General features: G+C 32.1%; 1 protein-coding gene across 7 annotated transcripts in view; it reads right to left on the bottom strand.

The window, feature by feature from the left end:
* The window catches only part of Bltp1 (bridge-like lipid transfer protein family member 1), a 180,208-nt gene that overhangs the window by 154,554 nt on the left and 10,829 nt on the right, over positions 1-14,825 (bottom strand). For all 7 annotated transcript variants that reach the window (XM_063260728.1, XM_063260733.1, XM_063260732.1 and 4 more), the window contains exons 4-7: positions 11,949-12,078; positions 9,092-9,208; positions 8,073-8,151; positions 7,129-7,193 (exon numbers count right to left, since the gene is read on the bottom strand). In XM_063260728.1, the coding sequence (XP_063116798.1) occupies positions 7,129-7,193; positions 8,073-8,151; positions 9,092-9,208; positions 11,949-12,045 (358 nt within the window). In that variant the 5' untranslated portion in view covers positions 12,046-12,078. The remainder of the gene's footprint in view (positions 1-7,128; positions 7,194-8,072; positions 8,152-9,091; positions 9,209-11,948; positions 12,079-14,825) is intronic.

Below are 14,825 nucleotides of genomic sequence, written 5' to 3'. Positions count from 1 at the left end.
ATAATAGATACAAGAATATCAATTTACCATTCCATAAATTTACCAGAGACAATAAGATATAAATTATGTATTTTGAAAGCAATGATAAACACTAAGCACCTAATACCAAAATATATAGATCCTTTCAACATTCCTTACCATATTTTCCTGGCTTAAAAAAAAATCAGTCATTATTTACTGTCACCTCTCCTGTTGAATGCAACTGACACTAGAGAAGACTTTCCTATTATACTTTGCACAACCATATCCCTGGTACCTAATAAAGTACCTGGTACACAGGAGATGCCCAATGAATACTAGTTAAATTTTTAAATAAAAGTAATAAATAGCTTTGTGAATTTTAAATAAGAGTGAACAAAATGTAGGCTGTATTGAAATATTTTGAGTGGTCTAGATATCTCTTTCCTCTAAAAATTATGTTGGAAAAGTAGTAAGTGAATAGTAAGTTTTTAAGTACTTAAAAAACATCTCAGTCTCATATTTTAAAAAAGAAACATTTAACCTACTTGACATCCTGTCAGTTTAATTTGTTTCTTCTATCTCTATCTTTTTCACTAACATTAATATTTCAGTCAGACAGCTATGATTAAACAGTAAATCCAAGCCTGATTAATCTCCAGGCTTACATGGTATACATATCCTTCAGGGTCTCTTCCCAAAATCATTTCTATCAATATTTTCCAAGTTTTCTGCTATCTCTAGGAGTATTCTATTTGGCAACATTCTCTCTAACCCCATGTCTCTCAACACATATACACAGACACAGAGACAAAAATCACACTATAAAGACAGAAAGTGGGAAAAAGCACACATATAAAAAGGCACACCTACAGACACAAAAATGGGCATATGCACACAGGCAAACTTATGTACAGATTCAAAAGCATTCACAAAGACACACATGCACAGTCTCACAGTCTTACACACAACTACTAGCACACTCAGAGTGTCATGCTCACAGAGATGACTATACATGAAGCTTGCATGCAAAAGTGTGCCCTATATGACAGGACACCAAATCAACAGGGGCTATCTCCAACAGGGCACATGTTTCATCTAAGACAGACAAATATCCCTTCAAAACACAGACAGGTACCTCTCAAAAGATGTGTATTTCCCACATACAGATACATATACATACATATACCTATACATACACATACACACTTCCTTCAAGTAAAATTAAGTTAGGAATCCCTGCATTTGATTCTCCAGGAATTGGAAAAGGAAGTAAACAGTAGAAAAGATAAAGGACTATAACCCTGTAACGTCATTTAATAATGTCATGACCTAAGGCCAGTATTTTAATCACTCTGAGCCTCATTTTTCTTAACTATAAAATGAGAACAGCTCTGTCTACCTGCAGACTTGTTGTACATAAAAACCACTAGTTTCTGGGCCAAGAATGTAGCTCAATGGCCCAGCATCTGCCTGACAAACATGATTGATTCCCAGTACCAAAAACAAACAAACAAACAAAAAAAAAAGAACCCTAGTTTCTTTCTCCTTGCAGATAAAATTTTTGCTGGTCATATAAAGGATGTACAGTTTGCCCTCTGTATCCATGAAGGTTTCACATGTGTGGATTTAACCAATCACAGATTGAAAACATGCAAAAACATGCATGTGTACTGAACACCAGCAGACTTTTTTCCGTTTGATTCCTTGAACAATATAGTGTAACAAATATTTATGCAGCATTTACAATGTATTAAGGAAAGTATATGAAAGGATGTCTACAGCTTATAATCAAATACTTTTGGCACTTGATATATGCAACCTCAGATTTTGGCATCTGCAGGAGGAGGAAAGTTATCCTAAAATTAATCCCTGAATGATATTAGAGATGGATTGTACTTTCCAAACATACTTCTGAAATAACCTTTTGCTTCTGATTATAATACAATGTTTGTAATATTAATGAAGCAACATATCTCTCTTACTATATCTCATATACTATTCTTGGCACTTTATTCACATAATCACTTTTAATCCCCACAATCTTAGCAGCTGGGAGCCCACGATTACCCAACTCCCCAAAAATACAAAGAAACTCAAGTTTCTACTCTCACTCTTAACCATAAAATATAATTACTTATTAATTATATTAAGGTATGTAATAAGTATTTCAAAGCAAAAATTAATGGCAATAATTCTTAAAAACAGAAACTTATCCAAAGATGCCATTTGATTTTTAATATTGTATGTATTTACAAACTGTTAAATCAGTCATCAAAGACGAAATAGAGGATCAAGATCATTAAATTCTTGTACTAGATTTCTGTCCAGGGAATTCTGAAAACAGTTTCTAAGTTTCATTCATTACAATGATACTGCCTATCAAAGTGAAAACTTTCTGTGTAAGTTAAGACAGGTATACTTACTTAGTTCTCTGAAGTTTTGTCTCTGCATTAAAATTATTCTTGATTAAAGCAGAAATTTTCTTATATTTCTTACTATCAAAGATGGTAGCATTCATGTACTAAAGTTCCCCAAAAGTATCTTAATAAAATACCATATAGAAGGGGCCAGGGATATAGCCAGCCATCACAGTGTCTGCCTGGCTAGCACAAGATTCCAGTATCCACAAAATAAATAAATAAATAAATAAAAGCTACAGACATAAAGTTATCACCGAAGAGTTAAGTTTATAAAGAAAATATAAATGAATGTTATAGAATCACTTAGTCTCCTAACCACACAGCTCACTGAGACATCTTATTTTCCAAAGAGAAGAAAAAAGTTATTATGTAATTGAAAAATTACATAATAATGAGTTGTTTTGAAATTCTTAAAAAAGCAAACATGCAAAAGTTTTGTCAAGGCTTCATAATACTTTGAATCAACACTTAGTAAAAGACAAAACAGTCTACTAACCTTTTAAAAACTGTTCAGTGGTTTTCATTTAACAGACAAGATCTAGATGCAACAAATTTTAAAAGTACTAGGGGGCTGGGGATTTAGCTCAGCGGCATAAGAGCCTGCCTTGCAAGCAGGCAGTCATGAGTTCGATCCCTGGTACCAATAAAAACGAAAAAGACAAAAAAAAAAAAAAAAAAAAAAAAAAAAAGTACTAGATCATATTAAGCTAAAATGTCTAATAAAAACACAGAAAGAGATACTTTACCATCATCCTTTCACTTTTCACTCAACAAATTCCTTCTGGATAAGAAAGATGTATGACTATTCAGATTTAAGCATATTAAGACATGTTAAGAGGCAACTGGTTTTGCTATTCATTTTCCCAAAGAGTGATTTACAATCAACTATTGTAAAAATAAAGATTCTTGATAGTTACTAACCTTTATCCAACAATCACTTATAGCTGATCAACAGATCTTAATCTAGGAAAACCATTGCAGCAAATTCTATGGTAAACAAATCAGATATGTTGGGTTTTTTTAAAGGTTATACAAATAACTAGCAATATAAATGTGTTCCTGGCTAAAATTACCCCAATGAAGCCATCGGCATATACTTTTTGCACTTGAGTACCACTTTTCTCTTGTAATAGAGCAACTGTAAAACTTAATAAAAATCTTTGCTCTGCCCACTCACAGCCCTTGTTCATCTACTTGGAAGGCTATGGGGCTAGCTATTCTACTCACACTTCTAAATTCTCCACCAAGAAATGTCAACATCTATTAGTAATGCTGTTATGGTTTGTGTCTCGATGTTTCCAAAAAACCTCATGCAGTCAAGGGAGGAGGGCTTTTCAGAGGGGGGTAGGTCAACAGTTTGTGATCGATTCATAGTCCAATGCTGAAATTAAGGGTATGAGTTCTACACCTGCCCTAGGGCAGGTGGCCTACACACAATTTAAGGGACAGAAAGAGGCCTGTCCCTGCTATCCCCCTGCCACCTGCCATCTTGTTGCTTTTGCCCATGATGAATTGTTCTCCTCTGTGAAGCCACTCTGTCCCGGAACCAGATGATTATGGAATGAAACCTCTAAAACTGTGGACTAAATACACTTTTCCTCTTTTGATCTTGAGTGTACTTTGCCTCAGCAACGATAGAAAAGTTACTAAGACAACTACTTAATTGTCAAAGAACACGGACATGTCCTTAATTAACAAGAAACATTATTTAGACTATAAGGTTATGCTGGTGACACTATTATACTGTTATATTACATTGTTAGTAATGTAACAATATAATAGCTATGTAATATAACAATATAATTGTTAGTAATTACATAATATACTCATATTGTCCAGTTTTAAGTTTCTTTGCAGCCTTTCATGTACTTTATTCTACATCCTTTCATGTACTTTATTCTAAATTCTGGTCCAGTCTAGTGAGTTTCTTCAGTGACTGCCGCTGCCGTGTGTCATCCAACAGAAAGACAAGCTTATAAAAACCTCATATATGCCCTTGCCCACTTACTTTATTCACAGCTTTGGCAGCTTGCAATTTCTGAATCTTCCCCAAAGTCAAAATGACCATGAAAGTGAAAAATTTTTAATTGATTTAGGACATGGGGTAGCCACAACAATACAACTGAAGACTCAAAAAAAAGAATTTCCAAAACTGCTTCAGTAAGTAGCAAGAACAATGGAATAAGTATGTTTGAAGAAAGGGAGAGTATTTGAAGAGGATTAATGGCAATGTGTTTTACTGTAATTTTTTTATTTAAATATACACTTTTTCAGTCATCTCATATAAACCAAAAAGATTTTAACTTTCCTGTAATTATTAATATAGCTTACAATAATTAAACATGAATAATGACTAAGCCAACAGAGCCAATTATCTAGTGAACAGTCTGCAAAATTAACATCAGCCTGACATATTGCAGGAAATACACTCCCAAAGTAAATCTATTTCTAAGGAACACACCACAGACCATCAAATCAGAGGAATAAATAGCAGGCCTACTCATAGTTAAATTAGTGTGTCAAAAACTAGGCATGGACTCAAAAGGACTCAATTCTAAGGAATGAGTATCAGTCATCCTATGCAGCACATTTTGTGAGGTACATTTACTTCAATGCTATCTTTGCAGTTCACAGCCAAATAAGCAAAAAGCAATCAAGAATATTTTCCCCACAAAATTTAATACAGAAATAGTGGAGAGAATGACTCAGAATTTAGGATTTGTAATTTTGAAAGCAAAAAACTTCAAAGATTCCCAATACATTAACATATTGACCTATCTAAAGAACAGTATTTCATCTAGCATTGTGAAGAGAAGTTATTGATGGTTTAATAACTGATACTCTAAAATTAGACTTGAGGCTATTAACAACGCACTGTCATTCTACATAACACATGAAAGCCCATTTAAAAGGCCCTCAGAATACTTTATTATATAACAAAGCTTATCTCTGTTCTAATTTATCTAACAAAAATGGTTTTTTCCAGACACAATGTGTGCCCATTATTCTAATTTTTAATCATTCAGAGTCCATTAATTCTACAAATGTCAAATATTGACCCATTCATGCCAGCCTCACCAAGGGAAAGTACATCATGTATAAAGGGATGAAAGGAAGGGAAGGGAATATGAAAAAAAAAAAGAAAGACAAGAAAAAAGAAAAAAACCTAAAATCTAAAAAAACTAAAATTTTACTAAACAGTAAAATCTAAGGTAACAGGCTGGCTCAGGTAAGTTTAGAAATTTTTCAAATTTTAAATCTATTTTCCTGTAGGAATAAATTTATGATGGTAAAATGCCTGAGCACATGTGCACACAGACACACACACACACACACACACACACACACACACAAATACCAAACCAACACTTAATTGGAAAGCTTGGAAGTTATATAAAGAACCTAATCATCATTTCAGAATCTCAATATGATGCTGGGGGACAGCTCAGTAGTAGAAAACTTATTTACCACAAAAGAGGTGCTAAATCCTCAGCCCCACAAGACAAATACAAAAATATACTCAGAATCTCCACACAAAGTAACAAGAGCACAATAATCCTTATAGCAAAAAAAGATACAAGGGTCCATCCTTTTCTGATTCCTATATTTCTAGATGACAATCTTATAGAATAACAGTTTTCAAAATATAATCTGGACAACTTTGGGGCGGCCCCAAGACCAAGTAAAAACAGTATATACAGAATTAACATATTAATATATTTGAATTTCTCACAGTCATTCTCCAATGAGTTATAGGATATGGTACTTCATCAGATTTACAGAAGCATAAATAAGACCCTAGTCATCTATTAAGCTAAACAATAAAGAGATTTATAACCTATAAAACAAAGCTATTCATCTCATTATGTTCTTTTGCTTTAAATAACTTATTTGTCATAAACTATATTTTTAATATGTAATAGTTTATTCTTAATAAAAAATTATAAAATTATCAGTTTTAATTTCTAATGCAGTAAACATAAACAAATAGAATCCTTATACATAAAGCACTTTGGAGTCTTCAATTATTCAGATGACTATAAAGGGTGCCGGAGATGAAAACTTTAAACAGCAGTATTCTGGAAAATGAAGACAGCATCAACTATCCTGGAAGCCACTGGTACAATTAACACAGAGAAGGACAGTTATGAGGCAGGGGCAGTAGCACAAAAGAAGACTAGGGAATAAACTCAGATGACAAAACTCTGATAACAAAAACAAACCCAGAAAGTAGTCTGGGGCCTTGCTGCCTCTTTTCTGTCCATGCTTAATACAACTTCTTAAGTGAGAACTAGTAACAGTGTCAGATAGAAGTATATGTAAAACAATGAAAACTGAAGAAATAAGAGGCTTAGAAAGATGAGCATTTTCGAGAGCTCATTTTAACTACATAGGCTCCATAAAGGTGACAGAAAAGACTAGAGACTACACTGAGGATAATCCTGAATGAATAACAGGCTAAAGTAACTGAACTTAATCAGACAACAGGGAAGTTGAAACATTTTCAACTAAGCATAGTAAGACCAGAGTTCTGTAAACTTCACAGCTTTCAAGTATTTTTAAGGGGGCCAGGGATTTAGCTCAATGGCATAAGCACCTGCCTGGCAAGCGTAAGGCTATAGTTCGATTCCTGGTACCAAAAAAAATAACAATAATAAAAATTTTAAAATCTTTATGATATAGAACATTTAAGTATCCATAAATAAAAGTTCTGATTTGATTACACATATAGAAAATGAAAACTTACCATGCTGTTTCTGCTTTGGGTTATACATTTTCCACCACCGAAAAATGATAAATCCATCCTGAATTCTAAGCGAGATAGATAACAAAACACAAGATTTTAAGTAACAAATTAACTCATTTCTTAATTAGTTATTATAAAAGTAGGCAATAATTTCAGTAGTATTATAAAAGTAGGAAATTATTTTATATTACAAAAGTAGGAAATAATTTCAGATTGCCTCCTACAGTCTTAAGTCATCTATAAAATTTGCCAAATCCTAAGGCTCTCAAATGATTCAATCTTGGAAATCTATGTAAGTTCAAATTTTAAGAGAACTACAAAAATAAAGCTGGCTTTTCTTTAAGACTTCCTATTATGCTTGTGTCTTCTTAGAATAAAATCTTTTCTTTAAGACTTCCTATTATGCTTGTGTCTTCTTAGAATAAAATCAGTTGGTAAGTGATGCTAAATAATTCTTTAAACTTATCTCCAACAAGGAGCTAATGAATGGGAACTATAAACATCACCAAACTTTGTTTACATATAGCAATAACCACCAGAAATTTTACAACAGAGAAATGATCAAAGTAATGCAATGGTTCTACTCTTCATTTAGAAATAAAATCAAGAGTATTCATTTCTGTAAACTATAATTTGAGAAACTTTTTGCCCGTCTAAACCCTTGCTAGATTAATCCACTGATAGAAACATTTTAAAACATCAATTCACAAACTATGATTATTGGGAGAAAAAATTTTTGAGACAGGGTCTCACTCTATTGCCCGTGCTTGTCTTAAACTCCTGGACACAGCTCCCCTCCTGCTTTCGCCTTCTAAGTAGCTAAGCCCACTGCATTTGGCTAGAAAAAAATGATTTTTCACTTACAGTTTTTTGAAGAGGCAATCCCCACTAAATAAAAGCTTTAAAAGTAATATTTGTGTTCTTTTTTATTTTTATTTCATTACCTAATAGACATGTCTTCTGTAATGTAATAGATTTCACGAACCATGACTTTTCCAGAAAGCACAGAGAATGAGAAGGACCCTATTGCAGGAGGAAAAAAAAAACCATAATGTAATTGTTTGAATAGATAGTACAGCATTTAATGCTTAAAATAAACTTAGCCTTCCATTTACTTAATAATTAAACAATCTTTTCTCACTCTTTTAATATCTATAGACTTACAAATCTTCCATTACTCTCCAATGTAACAAAAAAAGTCATATGTATCATCACTGCAGACTGAGACAGTAAAATAAATACGAGGGGACATTAATTCAGGTAGCTACTTCTCAGCCATTAAACAATTCCAAACCACTGAGCAACTCACCATTTTTATCCATTAACTTAGATAACTGAAATAACCAGTCCTATATTAATAGAAAACTACCCTATATTAATATAAAACTACTTATGTTTCAGAGAAGTTTACTTATGTCCATTAGAGGTATTAAAACACAAAGAAAGTTACAATAGCTCTATCCAGCCACTCCTCCTCTCACTTTCTCATCGTTTTATGGCTTTCCAAAACCCAAACTTCCCTGTGATAAGTAGTCAAAAATTAAATGAATAAAGCAGGGTACCAAATGGAATATACAAGATGTTCTTAACTATATATTGTAACTGTATGAGTCACATTTTTCTTTGAAGTAAAACTACAGAATATTAAATTTTTTCTTTGGATGGAAGACTCTCAAAAATAAATCTTTACTTATATATTTTGTACATAGAATTTCTTTTAATTAATACCTTTTATAAGCAAAAACAAAAAGTCAAAAACTTATTATAGAGATACTAAGAAATAAGAATAGAGTGAAGATACTTCTAGTCATGGAATGCTGCATGAGAGAAAAGTCCACTGAAATCATTTTAAACTTCATGAAACAAAGGTAAATTTTAAGTTACTATCTGCTAATAAAATATAAGTTTGTAATATATATCTTAAGCTATATGGAAGAAACAATTCAGTGTCACTCAACCTTACCAATATGGATATAGCCATGCTTGTATAATCTGTTAAGAACCAGGGTTAAAATAAGACCAACATTCCGAGAATTGTAGTATGTGAGATAAATAATCCAACCACAGGACAAAATAGTAGCTGTTGGGAGGGAAAAAAATCAGAAACGACATTATTTATTTCCAAGTGGTAATTTGTCCTCTTACAATTTAATAATAAAGGTTGATTCTATCTTATCTGACTTTGCTTTTTCACTGTTTTATACTGTTTTGGTTATTCAACATATTTATTTAATGACATTCTGAAAGAAAAAGCCCATACAATACCAAAGTTCATTCCCAAGCTACTTCTCAAAACAGGTTATTGACATTTGAAAGAAAAATAACTGAAGATTTTTTTTAAATCAGAGAAAAACAATTGTTTTTAAAATCAGCAATTTCTATATTAAAAAACATACACGAAAAAAAGCAGAAACTTTAGTCTAAAAGAACATTCAATATGCCACCCTAGCCAGGGATGGTGTGTAACACCTGTAATCCCGGCCCTTGGGAGGCTAAGGCAGAGGAACAACCCAAGGCCAGCGTGAGCTACAGAGTGAGACTCCGTCTCAAAAAATTGAAATTAATATTTTTTAAAAATATGCCAACTTATGCTAATAGGCCAACTTATGCTAAATTATTTTGCTATAATTGCTAAGACAATGACCTACTTTTGTTGAATGTCACTAAATATGTTATAGTAAATATTCTAAGTTGATTAGTTTTTCATAAAGGTTTATATTTACCTATAAAATTTACATTCCCCTGAAAAGCCTAATTCATGATTAAAGGCAAAACACAAGAAAAGCATTGTTTAGCCAATAAACTTTCCTTTATTTGTCCTTTTTCTAAATGTATACACATAACTATTTTGTAAATTAGAACATGATTTAAAGTGATATAACATATATAACCTTTAGCAACATAACATTAATGTTTTAAAAAATTACTTATTATAAAACAAGTACCACTGAGAGTCATAATGAAACATAAGCATTGCTCAGAGTCATTTAGGATGATGGTCACAACTTTGTACTAGTAGCAAGTTCTGTAAATTGCATACAAAAACTATTTCTACAAGCCTGGTATAGTAGCCTATGCCTAATACCCTAGCACTCTGGGAAGCTGTAACAGGAGGATTGCCAAGTTCAGCCTAACTCAGTAGCGCACAAAAAAATAAAAAAATAAGATAAAGGACTGGGTACATAGTTCATTACAAAGGTCCTAAATTCAACCCTGACAACCACAAAAATTCTCTTGAAAAATTATCCTGGTGCTATCTATTGGGTTTTACATTTAAGGCTACACTGCACAAATGTTTACTATAAATCACTGTTTTGCTAGTTATTATGAGTTCTTCAGAAAGCAGCAGTTAGTAAGAAAGCATGCATTTCATTGTAGACTTTTCATTGTCTTTTCATGACCTCTACCCTTGTCCCTTTCAATACACAGAGCCACTAGTAAAACACAGGGCTCAAAAAAATCACTCAAATGTCTTTCTACTTGTTGCTATTGTTTTGTTTTGTTTTGTTTTCTTTGTTGTTTTTTCCTTCAAGGAAGGAATTTCACAGAACAAAGTAAGAAATGCTCAGTGGTAAGAAAGGAAACAAATGTGAAATAAGAAAGAATTCTGCTTTGATACTCATTTTCTTTCACTGAATTTCAATAATAATTTACCACAGTTCTACTTCATAACACCAAACATGCAGAACATGAAGTTTAAATGGTAGCCCAACCCCAGGTATAAATCACGAAGCATTACAATTCCTTCTATATTCCTTTCACCTCTGCTCTTAATCCTGCCTCATATGCTATGGCATGATAAAAGAAGCATAAGCAGGCACTTAGGAAAAAAACAGTAGCTGTGTCATCCAAGTTACTAAATGTCTGTGAGCCTCAACTGCCCAACATACTGGAAGGAAAAAAATAAAACCTGCCTGCTCTGAGCACTAAGCTAATGCCTGTAGTATTTTACACACAGAGTTAAAACAAAAATTACCACTCACTTTTCCTTATCTTTCTTATTTTTCAGTTCCCAGTTCCTATGACAAAATTCAAATTGTGTACTGTCTTTCATGAAAATTTCCTGAGCAACAATAGTTTGTGGCAATTTCTCCTTTTCTGGTATTATTTTTGTTTTTCTTCCCCTTATTCCTTCTTATTTTTTCACTCATTCATAGCCCCCCTTGCTCTTCTGTCATTTAATTATATATTGTTTTGAATTGCAGTGTGTTTATTTGTTTGGCGTGGCTTCTTGAGACAAGATCTCTTTATGTAGTCCACTGGTACTGAACTCACTATATAGTCTAGGTTGGACTTGAACCTGAGATCTTCCTACCCCACATATTAGTATTACAGGCCGAGCTTGAACTATTTTTAGAAAACTTTCAGAATATACAAAAATTATAAATAGCAGAGCTCACTGTTACAAATACAAGGAATGAGAATATAGATTGAAATATTAATTTGTAACACATTATATTTTCCTATAAAAATATTATTTACCATAAGTATTCAGACTTTAATCATAAAACAAACAAAAGTGGAGGGATAGGAGTAGAAAGTGACAGAAAAAATAAACTAAGCACAGTGTCTTTTTTTCTCCTCCCATCTCTCCTAAGTCAGATAAGAGGGCAGCCTAAGGAAAAGTAAAGAACATTCCAGGGCAGTTTCCAGAGCCCATATTCAAAACACAAACATGGATTAAACATGGATTAAAATTTCTACTCTTAAAAATAAATAAATGTTATTGTATTTCAAGTTCAGTTAACTTTTGCCTAAAATCTTGCAGTAGTCACAAGAGATAAAGCACAATAGAGTACAAGAAAATATATTCTACTCACCAACAAGAAGCCAAACAACATTGGAATTGTGCTCTGTCAGAAAATCTTCTAATTGAGTTATACTAGGGACAATACTGTCATTCTTCCTTTGATCCATTACTGAAGTCTTCCTAGAAAAGCATCTAAGGGCCTGAGAGGTCAAACATTAAATTTTTAGTCAGAGACATAAAATTCAACAAAAATCATGGAAAGGGGTGCAGATGAATCTGACATTAAATCAATTTTCACTTCTTTCAATGATAAGAATGCAAAAATACAACAATGAAATATGCTCATATTTCTATCTAAAACATAGATAAAGTATAATATATATAATGCTCTAACTTCACTATTCTAAATGTAAGACTAAGGGTTAGTTACTAAAAGAGGACTATGACTATTCCTCAATCTAATAAATACTTATCTTAACAATAAGAAATATTTATCATGTGCATTATATAAACTTATCAAGTTTTGCCCCCAAACTGCCACTTAATATATTTTATATCTTAAATTAGATAAATCTCTATAAATCTTCATCACTCCTGTGTTTTCCCCATTACTCCATAGAGAAATAATTTTCCTAGTTCAGAATCATTCTGGGCAGTTTGAACCATAAGCAGGTCTCCTGTTAGCAGATACTTAACATAAATGACACTATCAAATTATGACCAGATATGGACCAAATGTGTGTATAAATGCATACATGTGTACATATACCTACATACATACACATGTATAGCTAACATATATCAAGAGTGGATAAAAAATTAAGCAGCACATGGTGGCACACACCAGTAGTGCAGTATGGACAACATACGGATTTAAGACCGTATCTCAAAATAAAAATGTTAAAAAACACTGGAAATGTAGCTCAGTAAAAACCTAGGTTCAATACCAAGTACTCCTCATCTCAAAAAAATAAGGAATAAAATTGGCAGGGTTGGGGCTGGAGATTTAGCTCAGCGGCATAACCGCCTGCCTTGAAAGCAGGCAGTCGTGAGTTCAATCCCTGGTACCGATAAAAAGGAAAAAGACAAAAAAAAAAAAAAAAAAAAAAAAAAATTGGCAGGGTTGTCTTTTTTAAGGAATGAAGTTATGTTATAATCTAAAAAAAAATAAGAAAATTATTCCTCTGATAATACAGTAATGCAATTAAGCCTACCTTCTTATAACAAAATTATCTTGCAATAAACCAGAAAAAGTGAAAAACAAACTACAATAATCACAAAGAAGAGTCATCCAGTTAGTAATCTTTTAATACTAAACAATAGATTTTATTTTTAAAAAAACATGTAGAAAAAAGTAAATTGTTTCTGCATATAGGAAGACTGCATAAGGACAACTTTCTCACTGAAATTCAGTACCACTGACTGAAAGGAAAAGGACACAGAGCCAACTTCAGGAGACGCCTAAGGACAAAACCTGGAACAATCTAAAAATAAATGATAGTAATAGATTATAATCCAATTAATAAGACAAGAATTTATATTTCCATTCCAATATAAATAACTGAATTTTGATTAGCAACAGGAAAGTCACATTACCTCAAAATAATACCCCATTCCACATATTCATGTGATACCGGGGGGAGGAAAAGTTTTGAGAAAGCCAAAGGTTAAGGAATCAAAATTAAAACTATCAATAACAGGATAAACTGAAACTGTATGCCTTATAATACAAGTTTCACTTCTGAATATTCCTGCCAAGTTGTCTATAACCTGAATCTAATCTACCTACCTTGTCTCTCTTTACAATCACCAGTAAATGTTTTACGCATCTTTGTACCTACAATACCAATGAGTTTTTAACACAACTACCATATTCAAAGATATCATTTTAAATGTTATTTAATATTTAAGAAAATAACAACTGGTCTGGATGTTATAAAAAAATGTTTCCAAATATTCTCATGATTCACCCTATTTGCTCTTTATTCTTCTTTAAACTCATAGTATTCATTTCAAAAGTATCTAGCATTAGAAAAGAAATTATGGCAATCATTATTTTAGTAATATACTAAGAAAATATTAAAATTTCAAATAGTTGAATGAAGCAAAATATGAACCACAGATTTAGCAAACTTCCTAATTCAGCACCACTGTTACTCTGATTATTTTAAGAAACATCTTTCCAGTTGGTCAACAGATACAAGCTACAAGCTACAGTTACATAGGAGACGTAAGTTCTGGTACTTTACTGGACCATGGAATAACTACAGATAATGACAATACAGCACACATTTCAATAAAGCTGAAAGAAATGATTTTTAACATTTTTGCTGCAAATAAGTAATGTTTAGTGAGATAAATATTCTTGCTTTGAATTGAACACTGCATAACATGTACATACATTGAATCAATTACACAGTACCCCATCAATATGTATAATTTTATGTATCAATCAGAAATAACATTTTGAAAAATTAATTACCCACTATTTTTAATCAAATAACACATTCAGGCTATTTTATTTCTCACTAGATGAAATAATAAAATATCTAAGTATTAATTACAGCAACATTTTATTATAATTATTAATGCATATCAATTATACAAATTAATGCATTTCATTCTAACATTTCTGTACATACTTTTACCATGCTATGATTACAGAATTTCAAATCTTTAGTCCTTTAAAAAGGGAGGCCATATAATAAATCATTAAGAAAAATACAAATAGTCTGATATAAAAATGAATAAAATACAGAATCAAAGATAACACCACTAGCAATAAGAGACAAATGTTATCTGTTACCCATCAATTAAATTAAGTGAAAATTAGAAGAAACTACAAACAACTATTTCAGTAGAGAAAGTTGTGTACTCATACCAGGTTGATGGAAATAAAGTAGTAGTGTTTAAGAAAAACACTGTATCTGCTACCATAAAAACTATG

The sequence above is a fragment of the Cavia porcellus genome, unplaced genomic scaffold, assembly GCF_034190915.1.
Source record: "Cavia porcellus strain 051 isolate PalLab524CR breed Dunkin Hartley unplaced genomic scaffold, mCavPor4.1 scaffold_14, whole genome shotgun sequence".
Taxonomy (NCBI): Eukaryota; Metazoa; Chordata; class Mammalia; order Rodentia; family Caviidae; genus Cavia; species Cavia porcellus.
The sequence above is the reverse complement of the archived record's forward strand: the minus strand, read 5'-3'. Positions and strand labels throughout refer to the sequence as shown.